This window comes from Saccopteryx leptura, chromosome 2 (genome assembly GCF_036850995.1).
Source record: "Saccopteryx leptura isolate mSacLep1 chromosome 2, mSacLep1_pri_phased_curated, whole genome shotgun sequence".
NCBI classification, from domain to species: domain Eukaryota; kingdom Metazoa; phylum Chordata; class Mammalia; order Chiroptera; family Emballonuridae; genus Saccopteryx; species Saccopteryx leptura.
This window is the reverse complement of record NC_089504.1, coordinates 307,376,671-307,395,794: the sequence shown is the minus strand read 5'-3', so window position 1 is coordinate 307,395,794 and position 19,124 is coordinate 307,376,671. Positions and strand designations below refer to the sequence as shown.

At 40.9% G+C, this 19,124-nt stretch overlaps 1 protein-coding gene across 1 annotated transcript in view; it reads left to right on the top strand.

The window, feature by feature from the left end:
• Positions 1-19,124, top strand: part of COPG2 (COPI coat complex subunit gamma 2) — a 73,176-nt gene that overhangs the window by 28,902 nt on the left and 25,150 nt on the right. Inside the window, exon 6 of the mRNA XM_066364236.1 lies at positions 18,404-18,479. Coding sequence (XP_066220333.1) covers positions 18,404-18,479 — 76 coding nt within the window. The remainder of the gene's footprint in view (positions 1-18,403; positions 18,480-19,124) is intronic.

The window sequence follows — 19,124 nt, the reverse complement described above, 5'->3', positions numbered from 1 at the left end:
ACCAAGAGTTCCAGTAGGAAGCTACACTCTAGAGAAAATGTCAAAGGAGTTACCCTACATAAACCTTCTATTGCATAAACCTCAGAAAGATTCAAAGGTCAGAATCTTCACTCACATAAAACCCTGTGAATAGATCAAGGGTATGACCCATAGATTCTCTCAGTTTCTAAGCAGAAGCCAAAAATAGAGATGAGATTATCTAGGCAAGATCTCCAGAGAAGCCTCTTGTCTATTGGGAGTGAGTCTCTGTACTATAAGGTAGTCCCACAGGCTCTTGGGTATCTTTTACCAGCAGCAACACTGGCAGTAAGGACTAAAAAGGACAGAGAGGGGATAAAGTGAAGGAAGGCTGTCAGAGCCCCAAATTCTGCAGGCAGGAAACATGCTGTCCTTTATAAACTGAGTGGCTCTGAGGGCAGAGGTGCAGGCCAAGTGGAGCTGAGAACCATCGAGATTTCTGCCCAGGACTTGAACCCTTTTCCAGTTTGCCTGTCTGGATCTTAGATTTGCATGGGACCAGTGACTCGTTTTCCCCTCCATTTCTCTTCCTCTGAACAGGAATGAATGTATCTGTTACCCTGTGGTAGTACGTCCCCCTTGTATTTTGGGAGCTGAGAACTTCTAGTTTGACAGGTCCACAGGAAGAGAAGAATTTTGCCCCAACATAGATTGATTATACCCAGAGTCTCACCCGTACCTCAGTTGGTTGGTTTAATGATACAGTTGGGACTTTGGAGTAAAATTCAGATGAGACTTTAGATTTTGCACTGATGCTGTGACATGTTGAGGTTTGGGGTCATTTTTGCGCATGAGAGGGATGTCGCCCTTCTGACATGATGATTTTACTTTAGCCCAGTGAGAACTGTGTTGGACTTCTAATCCACAGAACTATAAAACAATACATTTTTATTGTTTTAAGACACTAATGCTGGTCATTTGTTATAGCAGGAATAGAAAATTAATATAGTTGACCATTCTACATATTGTTGGGCAGATAAAATACATTTTGCTCATTTTGTTAAAGATGTTGCTGCCCACGTGGAAGCCTGTTGCCCAGGTGATTTCTTGGGATGGGCGTGATTATGTTAATATGTGTTGAGGGAGGGCTTTCGCGCCAAAGGGTTTTAAAAGGAAGAGAGATCATGTTGTTCAAGAGAAGAGTGATTATGTTCTAGGAGAAGCCCATGGTAGAGGAGAGCAGAGAAAGGCCACGTGGAGGAGGCCATGAGAAGCAGCCAAGATGGTAGAATGCTGAAGGAGAAGCCAGTTAGTGCAGAGTTTGTGCAGAGAGAAGGAGATAGGGAACAGAGATGAATAAAGCTAGTGAGCTAGAAACCTTTGATTCTAGGAAACTCAGATAAGTCAGTAGCTTTGTGAGCACTGAATGAGTGGGTTTTGAAGCCCACTGTGTGTGTTTCTTGCCCACCGGGTGCAAGCTAGGATTAAAGGTAATGGCCCACCAGTTCCTGGCTCCATTGTTTCATTACCATCTGTCCGAATCTAATGCGAACCTATATGGGCCAGGCGGCTGTGATGGTGGCCGTGGCTACTGGCTTTACAATATGTAGATAATTATCATATATCAGTCTAGTAAGAAACCAAGGAGAGAACAGACTGATAGTTGTCAGAGAGGATGGGGGTTGGGGCATGGGGTAAAAGGTGAAGGGATTAAGCAAAGAAAATAAAAACCTTGTAGATACAGACAACAGTGTGAGGATTACAGGAGAGAAAGGTCTGGGGGGAGGTGGAGCAAGGGGAAGGGGAAATAGATCGTGATGGCTGGAGACTTAAGTTGGCCTGATGAACACACAGTCCAGTTTACAGATGATGTATTGTAGAATTGGACATTTGAAACCTGTATAATTTTATTAAATAATGTTACCCCAATAAATACAATAAAAAAACCACAGTAAAACAAAAACAGAGGTGTAAAGCCAGTAGCTGCGGCCAGCATCACAGCCACCTGGCCCATGCAGGTTCACATTTGATTTGGACAGACGGTAATGAAATAAAGCCATCACCTTTAATCCTAGCTTGCACCCGGCGGGCAAGAAATACACACAGTGGGAAAACACTTCCCTCTCCATTCAGGGTTCCCAAAGCCACTGACTTATCCGAGTTTCCTACAATCAAAGGTTTCTACCTTACCAGCCTTATTCATCTCTGTTCCCCATCTTCTTCTCTCTGCACAAACTGGCTTCTCTTTCAGCACTCTGCCATCTTGGCTGCCTCTCCTTGCCTCCACGTGGCCTTTCTCTGCTCTCCTCTCTAAAGGAACCGAGAGAGCAAGCTCCCAGTCTGCCCCACTTTATAGTGTAGAAACCAAAACCTTTAATCCAATATACAAACAAGGAGGTCTCTGAAACAAAGTCACTTATCTGAGGCATAATGGGATTCCTCAAGAGAGTGCACCACCCCACATCAAAAAGGGTGGGAAAGGCTTAGTCCAGGGGCCCCCAAACTACTGCCCGCGGGCCGCATGTGGCCCCGTGAGGCCATTTATCTGCCCCTGCTGCACTTCTGGAAGGGGCACCTCTTTCATTGGTGGTCAGTGAGAGGAGCATAGTTCCCATTGAAATACTGGTCAGTTTGTTGATTTAAATTTACTTGTTCTTTATTTTATTTTATTTTATTTTATTTTATTTTTTTTTTTTTTTCCATTTTTCTGAAGCTGGAAACGGGGAGAGACAGTCAGACAGACTCCCGCATGCGCCCGACCGGGATCCACCCGGCACGCCCACCAGGGGCGATGCTCTGCCCACCAGGGGGCGATGCTCTGCCCATCCTGGGCGTCGCCATGTTGCGACCAGAGCCACTCTAGCGCCTGAGGCAGAGGCCACAGAGCCATCCCCAGCGCCCGGGCCATCTTTGCTCCAATGGAGCCTTGGCTGCGGGAGGGGAAGAGAGAGACAGAGAGGAAAGCGCGGCGGAGGGGTGGAGAAGCAAATGGGCGCTTCTCCTGTGTGCCCTGGCCGGGAATCGAACCCGGGTCCTCCGCACGCTAGGCCGACGCTCTACCGCTGAGCCAACCGGCCAGGGCTACTTGTTCTTTATTTTAAATATTGTATTTGTTCCCGTTTTGTTTTTTACTTTAAAATAAGATATGTGCAGTGTACATAGGGATTTGTTCATAGTTTTTTTTATAGTCCAGCCCTCCAATGGTCTGAGGGACAGTGAACTGGCCCCCTGTGTAAAAAGTTTGGGGACCCCTGGCTTAGTCCCAAAACCAAGCCCCAGGCTACAAGAATACTGCCTGCCCACAGCCCGCCCCCAACCCACATTAACATACTAATATTATCAACTGGGCGATGGGCTTCCACGTGGGCTGTGCCATCTTTAACAAAGTGAGCATAATATATTTTATCAGCCCAGCATTCATCAACAGGTGAATGGATAAACAAATTGTGTGGTATATTAATACAGTGGATTGCTTACTTCTCAGCAATAAAAAGGAACAAATTGTTAATTCAGGCAACCACAGAAATAAATGTCTAAAACATTATGTCGCAATGAAAGAAAGCAGGTGATGCTGCTTAGGTAATTCTAAGACCAGCCAGACCTCAACTTTGGTAATGGGAACCTGAGGATGGAAATGTTCAGTATTTTATTTAGAGTGGAGGTGAAATGGTTCATCACAGTTGCTGAAAGTCATCTAACTGAACACTTAAGTCATGCATTTTTATTGTGTCTAAAGTAAGTGGAGTTTAAAAAAACTGAAATGTGAAAAGATGCAGTTAGTTAAGGGTGGTCAGTTTCTTCATACTGTTTTATCCTGTCTGAAGAAACAAGCCCGTAAAAGATGAAGATGGCTTAGAATTCTGCAGTTGGGTCTTGAAGGTGATCTCTCACTCACATTAGGGCAGTGGTTCTCAAAGTGTGCGCCAGAGTGCACTGGTGCACCCTAGAAGATTTTCAGGTGCGCCCTATCATATTCCAGAGAAACATGTGCCTATTGGGGACCAAAAAGTCAACAGGATTTTTGGAGTTTAGAATTTTAGAGGACAGAGGTGTGGGGAATTGGCTCTAAGCTGACAGTCTGCTCAACCCCCCACCTCACTTGCCTGATTAGGTTGCAAAAGGCTGTTAAGCTGTGGTGCTGGATTGTTTATACTACCCCCCATGTTCCCTGGAGAAACTGGAGGCAAGTTTCTTCTATCCTTTGTTTGGTGTAAAGTTAAGATGATATGTATGGTGGGGGGTTTTCTGCACTCAACACAATTAAGAGTAAAAAGAGAGGAATTCTTCAGTGTATTGACGAGGAAATGAGAGTTTGCCTTTCATATATGCCCAAACACTGAAGAAATCACTAGGACACATCAGGCTCATGTTTCTCATAAACACAAGAATGAAAAAACTTAACACATTAGTGCTGGACCTGCCAAATTTACTAAATCTTTAAGAATGTATCTATCTATATAAAAAGATAACTTTTGTCATTTTTAAAAAAATTTTTAACCCCTCTTTTTTACAAATTCTAAAAAGCATAACTCAAAAAATGTAACATAAAAATGTTCTTTAATGTCAGGATAAATTTAATTTTGTCGTATTTATTACATTTAATTACCATAAAAGCACACTTGGACTTTATATATTTTTTCTTTAATATTTGATTAATTGTCATAATATATTTCTCATAAATTTGTATATAGTGCGTCTACAATTATTTGTAGGATTTTAAATGCGCCCTGACTTCAAAAAGTTTGAGAACCACTGCATTAGGGAGTAGAGTGGCTGGAGTGGTGAGGTCTGGGTTATCAGTATGGGATAAGTTACATTCCTACTCTCACAAAATAAATGAGCTGTTCATATAATGAGCATACTTCCAAGATTTAGGAAGCAATAGAGGTTGTAGAAACTGTTATCTGGCAGACAGTTTGGAAAACAATTGTAGGGATAATGTGAGGATCCTGGTAGGGGAGGACAATACTTTGAGGTACCCAGGGAAGGTGAGAAGCTAAGTTCATCCACTTACTGGGTCAGAGATTCCAGCTGAAACAGGGTTTCCACTTGACTGGTTCTGCTGTCCCCAAATATTACTTCTGAGAGGTTACTGTCAAGACTTGGTTTAGAACAAGAAAGGAAATGCGATACCATTATAATCTGATTTTGCTACTGCTATAGTAAAACATCTCTCATAGCTCTCCAGTAACCTCTTAATTGCAAAATCCAGAAGCCAATTTTCAGTCCACGTTTTACTTGACCTCTGTTTTCCCATGGCTAGACACTCCCTGAAGTCCTACCACCCTGAGCTTTCAGAACGCTAGTCCTAAGTTCCCTCCAATCTCAAGAATTCTCCATTTTATCTTTTTTCAGAAGTCGTTGCTTATCTTCCGCCTGTCACCTAAACACTGGCATTCCCTGGGGTTCAATTCAAGGCCATTGCCATTTCCCAAACTCATCCAGCTGTTTGACACCCTGTATCTTTGTACTTGTCGTGCCCTGTGCTTGTAGTTCTTCTCTTTCCTTTTCCAGGTAGCTTCAACGTCATTATACTTCCCTCTTCTCGACGGATCCATCATTGTCTCCTCTGTTGTTGTTCTAACACTTTGTTTTTAACCTCTATTCTAGTATTTAAAAAAATTCTATTGTAATAATTTGTTTTTCTACTCTCCCTACTGTTAGCTCCTTGAGAGAAAGAACCATGTCTCATATAACTTTGCATCATCAATGGCTGGAAAAATGCCCTGCATGTGTTAGACGCACATCAAATCTTTGTTGTGTGAAGTAAACAAAGGGTGATGTACTTTTCGTCTTCACTCGGGGGGCTGGAATCATAAAGATTATTGCTCGCTCTCTTTCTGATGAAAGCGGCCATACATAGGAAGAAGTGGAGAAATGTGAGTGCATTAGGTTTCTCCAGAGAACGGAACTATCTAATAATGGTGACAGATACTCTTAGTTTATTTCCAGGAAGACTTTATTTCCCTTTCACTCCTGAAAAATATTTTTAGTGGATGTGGAATTTGGAGTTGTCAGTTTCTTTTGTTTCAGCATTTTAAAGATGGTGTTCCATTCATTGTCTTCTGACCGCTGTGCTTTCTGATGAGAAATCCCACAGTATTGTCAATGGAAGTTCCCTCATATGTAATGTGTCGTTTTTCTCTAACTGCTTTCAAGAATTTTTCTTTATTACTGATTTTCAGCAGTTTTGTTATGTATTTGGTGCTGAGTCTTTGAGTTTGTCTTGTATATGCTTCACTAAATTTCTTGAAACTATAAGGTTATGTCTTTCTTCATATTTGGATGTTTTCAGCCATTCTTTTTTTTTTTTTTTAATAAATTTTTATTAATGATAATGGGATGACATTAATAAATCAGGGTACATATATTCAAAGAAAACATGTCTAGGTTATTTTGTCATTAAATTATGTTGCATACCCCTCGCCCAAAGTCAGACTGTCCTCCGCCTCCCTCTATCTAGTTCTCTGTGCCCCTCTCCCTCCCCCTAACTCTCTCCCTCCCTCCCTCCCATGTCCTCCCTCCCCCCACCCCTGGTAACCACCACACTCTTGTCCATGTCTCTTAGTCTCGTTTTTATATTCCACCAATGTATGGAATCATGTAGTTCTTGTTTTTTTCTGATTTACTTATTTCACTCCGTATAATGTTATCAAGATCCCACCATTTTGCTGTAAATGATCTGATGTCATCATCCCTTATGGCTGAGTAGTATTCCATAGTGTATATGTGCCACATCTTCTTTATCCAGTCTTCTATTGACGGGATTTTTGGTTGTTTCCATGTCTTGGCCACTGTGAACAGTGCTGCAATGAACATGGGGCTGCATGTGTCTTTACATATCAATGTTTCTGAGGTTTTGGGGTATATACCCAGTAGAGGGATTGCTGGGTCATAAGGTAGTTCTATTTGCAGTTTTTTTGAGGAACCACCATACTTTCCTCCATAATGGTTGTACTACTTTACAGTCCCACCAACAGTGGATGAGAGTTCCCTTTTCTCTGCAGCCTCTCCAACATTTGCTATTACCCGTCTTGTTAATAATAGCTAATCTAACAGGGGTGAGGTGGTATCTCAATGTAGTTTTGATTTGCATTTCTCTAATAACTAATGAAGCTGAGCATCTTTTCATATATCTGTTGGCCATTTGTATTTCTTCCTGGGAGAAGTGTCTGTTCATGTCCTCTTCCCATTTTTTTATTGGATTGTTTGTTTGTTTGTTGTTGAGTTTTATGAGTTCTTTGTAAATTTTGGATATTAGGCCCTTATCTGAGCTGTTGTTTGAAAATATCATTTCCCATTTAGTTGGCTGTCTGTTTATTTTGATATCAGTTTCTCTTGCTGAGCAAAAACTTTTTATTCTGATGTAGTCCCATTCATTTATCTTTGCCTTCACTTCTCTTGCCATTGGAGTCAAGTTCATAAAATGTTCTTTAAAACTCAGGTCCATGATTTTAGTACCTATGTCTTCTTCTATGTACTTTATTGTTTCAGGTCTTATATTTAGGTCTTTGATCCATTTTGAATTAATTTTAGTACACGGGGACAGGCTGTAGTCGAGTTTCATTCTTTTGCATGTGGCTTTCCCAGTTTTCTCAACACCATTTGTTGAAGAGGCTTTCTTTTCTCCATTGTGTGTTGTTGGCCCCTTTATCAAAGATTATTTGACCATATATATGTGGTTTTATTTCTGGGCTTTCTATTCTGTTCCATTGGTCTGAGTGTCTATTTTTCTGCCAATACCATGCTGTTTTGATTATCGTGGCCCTATAATATAGTTTAAAGTCAGGTATTGTAATGCCCCCAGCTTCATTCTTTTTCCTTAGGATTGTTTTGGCTATTCGGGGTTTTTTATAGTTCCATATAAATCTGATGATTTTTTGTTCCATTTCTTTAAAAAATCTCATAGGAATTTTGATGGGAATTGCATTAAATTTATATATTGCTTTGGGTAATATGGCCATTTTAATTATATTTATTCTTCCTATCCAAGAACAAGGAATATTTTTCCATCTCATTGTGTCTTTTTCTATTTCTCTTAATAATGCCTTGTAGTTTTCATTATATAGGTCCTTTACATTCTTTGTTATGTTTATTCCTAGGTATTTTATTTTTTTTGTTGCAATCGTGAAGGGGATTATTTTTTTTTAGTTCGTTTTCTAATATTTCATTGTTGGCATATAGAAAGGCTATGGACTTTTGTATGTTAATTTTGTATCCTGCGACCTTACTGTATTGGTTTATTGTTTCTAATAATCTTTTTGTGGAGTCCTTCGGGTTTTCGATGTATAGGATCATATATCATCAGCAAAAAGTGATACCTTTACTTCTTCTTTTCCGATATGGATGCCTTTTATTTCTTTGTCTTGTCTGATTGCTCTGGCCAGAACTTCTAGCACCACGTTAAATAAGAGTGGAGAGAGTGGACAACCCTGTCTTGTTCCTGATTTAAGGTAGAAAGTCTCCTCAGTTTTATGCCGTTTAATATGATGTTGGCTGATGGTTTATCATATATGGCCTTTATCATGTTGAGATATTTTCCTTCTATACCCATTTTGTTGAGAGTCTTAAACATAAAATTGTGTTGTATTTTATCAAAAGCCTTTTCTGCACTATTGATAAGATCATGTGGTTTTTGTTCTTTGTTTTGTTGATATGGTGTATTACGTTAACTGTTTTGCGTATGTTGAACCATCCTTGAGATTCTGGGATGAATCCCACTTGATCATGATGTATTATTTTTTTAATATGTTGTTGTATTCGGTTTGCCAGTATTTTGTTTAGTATTTTAGCATCTATATTCATTAGAGATATTGGTCTGTAGTTTTCTTTCTTTGTGCCATCCTTGCCAGGTTTTGGTATGAGGGTTATGTTGGCCTCATAAAATGTGTTTGGAAGCCCTGGCCGGTTGGCTCAGCGGTAGAGCGTCGGCCTAGCGTGCGGAGGACCCGGGTTCGATTCCCGGCCAGGGCACACAGGAGAAGCGCCCATTTGCTTCTCCACCCCTCCGCCGCGCTTTCCTCTCTGTCTCTCTCTTCCCCTCCCGCAGCCAAGGCTCCATTGGAGCAAAGATGGCCCGGGCGCTGGGGATGGCTCTGTGGCCTCTGCCTCAGGCGCTAGAGTGGCTCTGGTCGCAACATGGCGATGCCCAGGATGGGCAGAGCATCGCCCCCTGGTGGGCAGAGCATCGCCCCTGGTGGGCGTGCCGGGTGGATCCCGGTCGGGCGCATGCGGGAGTCTGTCTGACTGTCTCTCCCTGTTTCCAGCTTCAGAAAAATGAACGAAAAAAAAAAAGAAAAAAAAAATGTGTTTGGAAGTATTGCTTCTTCTTCAATTTTTTGGAAGACTTTGAGTAGAATAGGAACCAAGTCTTCTTTGAATGTTTGATAGAATTCACTAGTATAACCGTCTGGGCCTGGACTTTTATTTTTGGGGAGGTTTTTAATAGTTTTTTCTATTTCCTCCCTGCTGATTGGTCTGTTTAGGCTTTCCGCTTCTTCATGACTCAGTCTAGGAAGGTTGTATTGTTCTAGGAATTTATCCATTTCTTCTAGATTGTTGTATTTGGTGGCATATAATTTTTCATAGTATTCTACAATAATTCTTTGTATATCTATGATGTCTGTGGTGATCTCTCCTCTTTCATTTTGGATTTTATTTATTTGAGTCCTGTGTCTTTTTTCCTTGGTGAGTCTTGCCAAGGGTTTGTCAATTTTGTTGATCTTTTCAAAGAACCAGCTCCTTGTTTTATTGATTTTTTCTATAGTTTTTCTGTTCTCTATTTCATTTATTTCTGCTCTGATTTTTATTATCTCCTTTCTTCGGCTGGTTTTGGGTTGTCTTTGTTCTTCTTTTAATAGTTCCTTAAGGTGTGAAGTTAAGTGGTTTACTTCGGCTCTCTCTTGTTTGTTCATATAGGCCTGAAGTGATATGAATTTTCCTCTTATTACTGCTTTTGCTGCATCCCAGAGATTCTGATATGTCGTATTTTCATTTTCATTTGTCTGTATATATCTTTTGATCTCTGCGCTTATTTCTTCTTTGACCCATTCATTTTTTAGAAGTATGTTGTTTAGTTTCCACATTTTTGTGGGTTTTTCCCCCTCTTTTTTGCAGTTGAATTCTAGTTTCAAGGCTTTATGATCAGAAAATATGCTTGGTACAATTTCAATTTTTCTAAATTTGCTGATATTGTCTTTGTGGCCCAACATATGGTCAATTCTTGAGAATGTTCCATGTACACTAGAGAAAAATGTATACTCTGTCGCTTTGGGATGAAGTGTCCTGTAGATGTCTATCATATCCAGGTGTTCTAGTATTTCGTTTAAGGCCACTATATCTTTATTGATTCTCTGTTTGGATGACTGATCTAGAGCCGTCAGCGGTGTATTGAGGTCTCCAAGTATGATTGTATTTTTGTTAGTTTTTGTTTTAAGGTCAATAAGTAGCTGTCTTATATATTTTGGTGCTCCTTGGTTTGGTGCATATATATTAAGGATTGTTATGTCTTCTTGATTCAACTTCCCCTTAATCATTATGAAATGACCATTTTTGTCTCTGAGTACTTTTTCTGTCTTGTAGTCAGCATTATTAGATATGAGTATTGCTACACCTGCTTTTTTTGGGGTGTTGTTTGCTTGGAGTATTGTTTTCCAGCCTTTCACTTTGAATTTGTTTTTATCCTTGTTGCTTAGATGTGTTTCTTGTAGGCAGCATACAGTTGGATTTTTTTTAAATGCATTCTGCTACTCTGTGTCTTTTTATTGGTAAGATTAATCCATTTACATTTAGTGTAATTATTGACACTTTTGGGTTCCCTACTGCCATTTTATAAATTGCTTTCTGTTAGTTTTGTATCTTGTTTGATTCTTCTCTTTTGTTTTTCTATCATTTGTTTTTGTTTGTTTGTGTTCCATACTTCTTTCCTCTGTTGCTACCTTTTTTAAGTCAAGTGTTTTTGTGGTGGTTTTTTCAAGGGTGGTTACCATTAAGTAATGAAAAAAGTACCTACCATATTCATTGTAGTACCCTATCTTATGAGTATTTCTGCACTTCATCGTCCTTTGCTACTGTTAATCTCCATCCTCTCCCCCCTTTTTTTCCTTTGTTGTCACAGTTTAAGTTTGGTTTTATTGTGTTCTTGGTGGAGCTGTTACTTGTGGTGTTGTTTTCTTTGTTCTTTGAATCTGGTTGGAAAACCCCCTTTAGTATTTCCTGGAGTGGGGGCTTTCTGCTGATAAATTCTCTCATCTTTTCTGTATTTGTGAATGTTTTTATATCTCCTTCGTACTTGAAGGATAGCTTTGATGGGTATAGTATTCTTGGCTGAAAGTTCCTCTCTTTCAGGGCTTTAAATATTGGGGTCCACTCTCTTCTAGCTTGTAGAGTTTCTGCTGAGAAATCTGATGATAATCTAATAGGCCTTCCGTTATATGTTGTACTCTTCTTTTCCCTGGCTGCCTTGAGAATTTTTCTTTGTCATTGGTTTGTGTCATTTTTATTATGATGTGCCTTGGTGTGGGTTTGTTGGGGTTAAGAAAACTCGGTGTTCTGTTTGCTTCTTGAATTTGAGGCTTTAGTTCTTTCCACAGGCTTGGGAAGTTCTTGTCTATTATTTGTTTGAGTATATTCTCCATTCCATTTTCTTTCTCTTCTCCCTCTGATATACCTATTATTCTTATGTTATTCTTTCTGATGGAGTCAGACAATTCCTGTAGGGCTTTCTCATTTTTTATTATTTTTGAGTCTCTTTCTTCTTCTCTCTGTTGTGCCTCAAGTTGTTTGTCTTCTATTTCACTAATCCTGTCTTCTATCTGGGCTGTTCTGTTAGCTAAGCTTGTTACCTCGTTTTTCAGCTCGTGAATTGAGTTTTTCATTTCTGTTTGATTTGTTTATATAGTTTCAATTTCCTTGGTAATATATTCTTTGTGTTCATTGAGTTGTTTTCTGATCTCCCTAAATTGCCTTTCTGTGTTTTCTTGTATATCTCTGAGTATTTTTAAGATTTCTATTTTAAATTCTCTGTCATTTAGCTCCAAGACTTCCAATATGTTAAGTCTTTTCTCCATAGATTTTTCCACATCTATTTGTGTTACCTCTCTTTCTTTTGTATCCATAATATTCGATTTCCTCTTTCTTATTGGCATCTGAGGGTGGTCTTGTTGATAGCACACAGGCGCACTCCCTCTGCGGCTTGAATGAACGTCCCTGCGGTAGTTAGCTTCCTCCACACCCTCGTCTCTCAGATTCAAGTGATAACAGTCCTTTTGCTTTCAGTTTGTGTGGAACTCCGGAATGCTCCAAGGATAAATTTTTCTGTTTCTAGTTGATAAATTTGTTGTGATTTTGGGGAGATCTGTCGGACGCGCTGCTCATGGCGCCATTTCCGTGACGTCCCATTATTTCTTTAAAAAAATTATTTTTGTCACCAATCCCTTTCTCCTCTTCTTCTGGTGCTCCAGTAACACTGATATATTCCTGCAGGATATACAGTTAACATATAAAATTCACTAGCCTTCATGTAAACAAACAATAGAGCCCCACTACAGCAACACATGAGATTGAATACTTACGAATAATTTTGACAATAAAAGCACAGGACTTCTATGAAGTAAACATTGGTAAGTCCTGAAAGATTCAAAGTATACTTGAATAAATGTAAAGCTATCTGCTGTTTTTTAATAGGTCAATTCAACATTATAATGATTTCAATCCTTCCTAAATTAATTTATAAATTCAGTGCAAACCCCCTCCCCCCCCATCCCTACCACCACCATCAAGAAAAGCCAGTGGGCTATTATGGATTTAGAAGATTTGATACCTAAGTTCATGTGGGAAATTAAGCATATAAGTATAGCTAGGAAAAAACTGGAACAGGAAGACCCTGAGGAAGGAGTGGCCTTCCCGGTCTGTAAGCACTAAGGCCTGTCCACTTGAAACAGTGTGTTGGTACTGACACGTGAATGAGCAGATAGACCAATGGAACAAAACTGTGTTGACTTTGTAATGTGTCACCTCTGCTATGTGATCTACATTTTTCAGAATTCTCTATTACAAGTGAGAAGTACAGACTTAGACACGAATATATGTGGAAATTAGTATATGACAAAGAGGGCGTCTCTAATCACTGGTGTAAACATGTACTTTTTATTTTTTGTATTTTTCTGAAGTGAAAAGTGGGGAGGCAGAGAGACAGACTCCCACATGTGCCCGACCAAGATCCACCTGGCATGCCCATCAGGGGGCGATGCTCTGCCCATCTGGGGCGTTTCTTTGTTGCAACCAGAGCCATTCTAGTACCTGAGGTGGAGGCCATGGAGACATCCTCAGCACCTGGGCCAACTTTGCTCCAATAGAGCCTTGGCTGTGGGAGGGGAAGAGAGAGATAGAGAGAAAGGATAGGAGGAGGGGTGGAGAAGCAGATGGGCGCTTCTCCCGCGTGTCCTGGCCGGGAATCGAACCTGGGACTTTCATACACCGAGCCAATGCTAAACCACTGAGCCAACCAGCCAGGGCCAACGTGTACTTTTCAATACATGGTGCTGACACAACTGAGTAGCCACTTGGGAAAAGATGAAGTTGGATCCCCATGTGTCATCATACACATGAATAAACCCTAAATGGATAAGGAATATAAATTAAAGAGTAAAATTATGCAAGTACTAGAAGAAACCATGAGTGTATTCCTCTTTAATGTTGGTATAGGGGAAAGCTTTGTTAATTATGACCAAAATCTCCAAGGCGCTGAAAGGAAAGGTGATCAATTAGATTATATAATTTAAAAAATTGCTTGGAAAAACCATCATAAAATATAGGATGAGTCAGGGGTTTGCAGTAACCCGAGTTGTGGTACTAACAGTTACTCTTAATTTATTGCCGTGGTATTCCACATGACTTTGCCACTCTTTTTATGGCAAAGGCATTGTGATAGTGGGCTTATGACTAGGAGATCCAGTAGTTTCACCATATCTTCTGCTTCTAGGAGCAGACAGTGGTGGGATGGCTTCCTGCATGCCCATGAAATTGTAGGTTGCAGACGGGGACCCTGTGAGGTTGGCGATTTCTCTTCCAGGATGCAGTCTATGCATTGAATCGATGACCAGGGTGTGGTACTGTCACCAGTAGATATGTTTGGGTATTTAAAAATAAATAGATACCTAAAATTAAAAAATAAAAATCCGCCAATATGGAAAGAATCTCAAGTTATATTATTAAGTAAAAAAAAGGAAGGTGCCAGAGGGGTGGAGACCCATTGGCATGCATCTTAATAAGTCTCTGTGGTTTTCTGTGTTTTTAAAACTTCCTTCAGAAAACACAAGCAACTGTTCACATGGTTATCTCTATTTGAGTGGTACTACAGGGTGGTGTAGGCGAGGGTGGACTTAGACCTGATATTTTATACCTTTCTGAATATTTTGAAAATGTCCCTGTTACACGAATGAAATACTTTTATAATTGAAAAAAAGAAAAGAATTGAAGGACTAACAGTTACTCACAACTCTCCCTTTGTGGTGTCCCAATGGAGTAAGTTGGAGTTGTGGCCACTTCGGTTAAGTGACGGGAGCTGAGCAGGGAAGGAGATGGGTAGTCGTGCTGGGGGTAGAGTCAGTGCCTGAGGACGAGGGAAGGGGGGAGAATGGGGTGAATAGTAGAAGGCTAAACCAGTGATTTTCAACCTTTTTTGAGCCGTGGCACATTTTTTACATTTACAAAATCCTGGGGCACACCACCTACCAAAATGACACACTCTAACACAGTACATATTATACATATAGTTAATAATATAGTTTCTAAATGTATTTATACTCACTTAGTGTGAAACCTGGGCCTGTTTCGATGAACACAATAGGGATATCCTGGCAGGAATGGTAGAAAGACACGCACGAAGCTCTTCCTCAACAGTTCTCAGTCTCTCTCTGTTTTTAGTTTTTATCTCAGTCAAGCTTGAGAAGCTCAGCTCACATGGATATGTGGTTGAAAACGGGAGCAATGTCAAAATAGCTTTGTTGGCCAGAATGGGGAACTCCTTGGCAACAGATAACCAAAAACTGACCAAAGGAAGATCAGCAAACTTTAGCTTTAAACCACGATCTTGTTTCAGTTCAATGAGTTCCTCTTGCTCCTTTAAAGTCATGTCCTTTCCAGCAACGGATACTGAGCTGTATGGGTCCCTAACCCAGTCAAGGCATTCTGTGAAGGCTGAAGAGAAATAAAATGACAATGTCTTCTCAAGAGTTTTTAAATGTCTGCCAATCACCTCGCACATTGCAGCAGTGTTGCCATCATGCTGTTTCTCGGTAAGCGGGAACATCTCAAGGTTGCCACGCTGCACATGTTGTTGCCAGAGCTGCACCTTTAAACGAAATTCGTTCATTTCATCAGTGCTTGTAAGCAGGTTTTCATTTCGGCCTTGCATCCATGTGTTCAGTTCATTCAGATAATGAAATATATCAGCCAGGTATGCCAGCTTTGCACACCACTCATCACTTGCAAGCAGCTTTGAGTAATCGGACCTCTCGTTTGTCAGAAATACTTTAAGTTCCTCTTGCAACTCATACACACAGGCCAGCACTTTGCCACGCGACAGCCACCGGACCTCCGTGTGGAGAAATAAGATTTTATGTTCCGCTCCCATTTCTTTACACAAAGACGCAAATAAGCGACATCTCAAAGTTTGCGTCTTCACAAAGTTCACTATGCTCACAACATCATCCAACACAGGAGCTAGATCTGCTGGTAAGGTCTTTGCAACGAGGGCCTCGCGGTGCAAAAAACAGTGCATAACAATAACATCTGGGTTTCTTTCTTTGACCCTACTTACGAAGCCTTTGATGCGCCCGACCTTGGCTGCGGCTCCATCAGCGCAGACACCTGTGCAGTTTTCCCATGTAAGCCTGCTTTTATCAAGATATTCCGACGTGAACCGAAATATTTCCTCTCCTGTTGATTTTTCTGGCAGTGCCTTGCAAAATAGGAAGTTTTCTCTAATGGCTTCTCCATCCACAAAACACATGTTGGCCAAGAGCTGACAATGTTCACTAATATTCGTCGATTTGCAAGGCAAATTTCTTACTGATGCGCACCTTTTCCAGAACAACAGTTTCAGTGTCTGCAGACATGTCATCAATACGTCCGGCAATTGTGTTATCTGAGAGAGGCACTTTAGCTATCTCTTTGGCCATGGTAGGGCCAAGCATCTCATTTACAATGGCTTTACAAGCTAACAGTATTGATGTTTCTGCCACAGTGTGGGACTTTTTTGATTTAGCTACGAGTTCAGCAACAAGGTAGCTAGCTTTGAGGGCTCTCTCGTTTACCTTTGTGGTTTTTCTCAAAAAAGTTGCCCGTTTCTCATTGTACGTAAGCGTACAAAATAGTCCATCGGCTTGTTGGAAGGGTGTTTCATTTGGAGATGGCGTTTAAGCTTGCTTGGCACCATGGCGCTATTAAGCTTCTCACCACACACCAAGCACAGCGGAGTCGGTGCTGTCTCATCCCCGGTGAAAGTAAATCCCCCAAATGAAAGATAGCTTTCGCTGTATTGCCTCGAGCTCACCATATTGTCTTTTTTCTTTTGTTGACCACTCATACGAGGGCCTTCATCTGGGTCAGAATTTTGTCCAGGGCCCTGTTCGGCATTTGCATTTTCCCTTCTCAAAAACTTTTCCATCACTGTCACTTGCTCGTCTTGCTGAGATCCCAAACTGTCACAAGAGTGAAATATGCCTGGCAGAGGTCCTTTAAATAAATTACATTTATTAAAAAAAAAGGTTAAATAAAAAAGGATAACCCCCTCATATATACAGTCCCATGTAACATCCCTCATATATACAACCCCACGTAACATCCCCTTATAAATACAGTCCCATGTAACATCCCCTTATAAATACAGTCCCACGTAACATCCCCTCATATACAGTCCCACGTAACATCCCCTCATATACAGTCCCATGTAACCTCATATATACAGTCCCATGTAACCTCACATATACAGTCCCATGTATCCCCTCATATACTCAGCCCTGCTAATAGATACTAGAGCTTTCATCAAGGTTGTGGGTTCAAATCAATTTGGCAAATACTCTCTCTATATAGAGACTGGACAAAATCAATTTTAGAAAATGTTGGGTACTCTGTAACATCATAAGTCCTCAGAGCATCTCTACTGTCAGATTGAGAAGTTTGCTTTCTAGGTAAGGATTCTGATAAATACTAGAGTTCTCCCTGAGGTTGTGGGTTCAAATCCCATGGTCAGCTGGGTGCAGGGGCCTTGGTTCTGTCTGTTTTGATGGTGTATATAGAGATTTGAGCTCTTTAAGAAGATGACCCTTCAGGAGGCCATATACAATATAGATAACATTGTGCTGCATTGTGATGAATTGTATATCACCCTCTATGGGGGCCTCTTTTAAAAAGAAAAAGGTCAAATATCTATATACACCATCAGGATAGACATAACCACCTGAGGCTGAGGCTTCATCTAGTGGTGGCAACATTTACCTCCAGTCCTGACCAGGATTAGAAATCGGGACCATGGGGAGGAGTAGTAGCAGCTTCAACTACTCGCCTTGGCCACACAATGACAAGTGCGCGGCAGCCCGAGCTGGGACCTTCCTGGGTGTGGATGAGAGGCAGCCTACTATTGGTTCATCGCTAGTGGTAGGGATGAATCCTAGAAGGTGGATTCATCAGTGATTGGTCAGTGAGCGTTCCCTGTGCCTCCACTCTTCCTGTCGCTGATAGCTGGAGGGATTGTGAGGGGAATGTTTATGTTCGGATGGAGGCGGCTGGCGGCGGGCCGGATAAATAGCCTCCACCAGCCGTATCCAGCGCCGGCCGTATCCAGCACGTGGGCCGTAGTTTGGGGACCCAGGTTTAATTTCCCCATGGCACACCTGACCATGTTTCACGGCACACTGGTTGAAAAACACTGGGCTAAACAACTCTTTGCAGTTTGGACATGGAATTTAGTAACTCAGTCCACACTCCTCTGCCTGTTTTTGAACCGTAGCCGGAGAGTCTGAAGTCATTGATAATTGTTCTTTTAGAAAGCCATGGCTAAGAGAGAGAGAGAGACCTTATGAGTTCATCATTTCAGTCAGTTTTTTTTTTTAAGGGTTATGTCTAGTCTGATGGGAATTTGGGAAGATTTCAGTCTGGGGCTCTTTATTTATTTTTATGCCAATTGTCAGTATCTAAAATGATTTATGTGGTTATTGCCCCTCTTACCATTAGAATATAAGCCCCATGAAGGCAAAGACTTTGTTTTGGTCACTGTTGTGTTAAGATTTAGAAAAAATAATTTGAATATTTATCCCAAGAAGACACTTGATAAATATTTGTTGAATCAATAGCTGTGTTGGGATAGTTATGGGGATATGTGGACTCCACAAAAAAGAAGACTTGACTCTGATGGGCTCACGGTAACTCATTTGGTTTCTCCTAGTCTGACCAAGGACATGACAGGAAAGGAAGACGTGTACCGAGGCCCGGCCATCAGGGCTCTCTGCAGAATCACAGATGTAAGTTTCCTGTGTCTTGCTGGGCTGTCAGAGGGGTCACTGTGTGTGGCTGCAGGAGGCCATGGAAGTGGGGTAGGGTTCTCTGGCCCGACTCCGGAAATCTTCAGTACTGTCAGTCCTCGTTGTATTGTGCCTCGCTTTACTGCGCTTCACAGATACGGTGTTTGTACAGATTGAAGGCATGACCCTCCACCAGCGAAAACATTGTGACTCAGTGAAGGCTCAGATGATGGTTAGCATTATTAGCAATGAAGTCTTTTTAAATTAAGATCTGTACTTTTTTTTTTTAGACATTATGCTATTTTTGCATACCTAATAGGTTATAGTATAGTGTAAACATACCTTTTATATACACTGGAGACCAAAAAAATGTTTGTGTGACTTGATTTTTTTAGATATTTGCTTTACTTTGTGGTCTGGAATTGAACTCGCAGTGTCTCGGAGGTGTCTGTGCAGGAGAAGCATGACCACCAGAAAGCCTTTTGTGGCTCCAGGCTTCTTTCAGATTGGGTTTTCCTTCTGTTTATTTAGATTAGTATATTCCTTTCTCTATTTTCCATCCTATTCTTCTGTTACAGTCAGGGCACATTGCTTGCAGGAAGCAAAAACCATTTGAATTTAGCTTTAGGAAGAAACATCCTTATA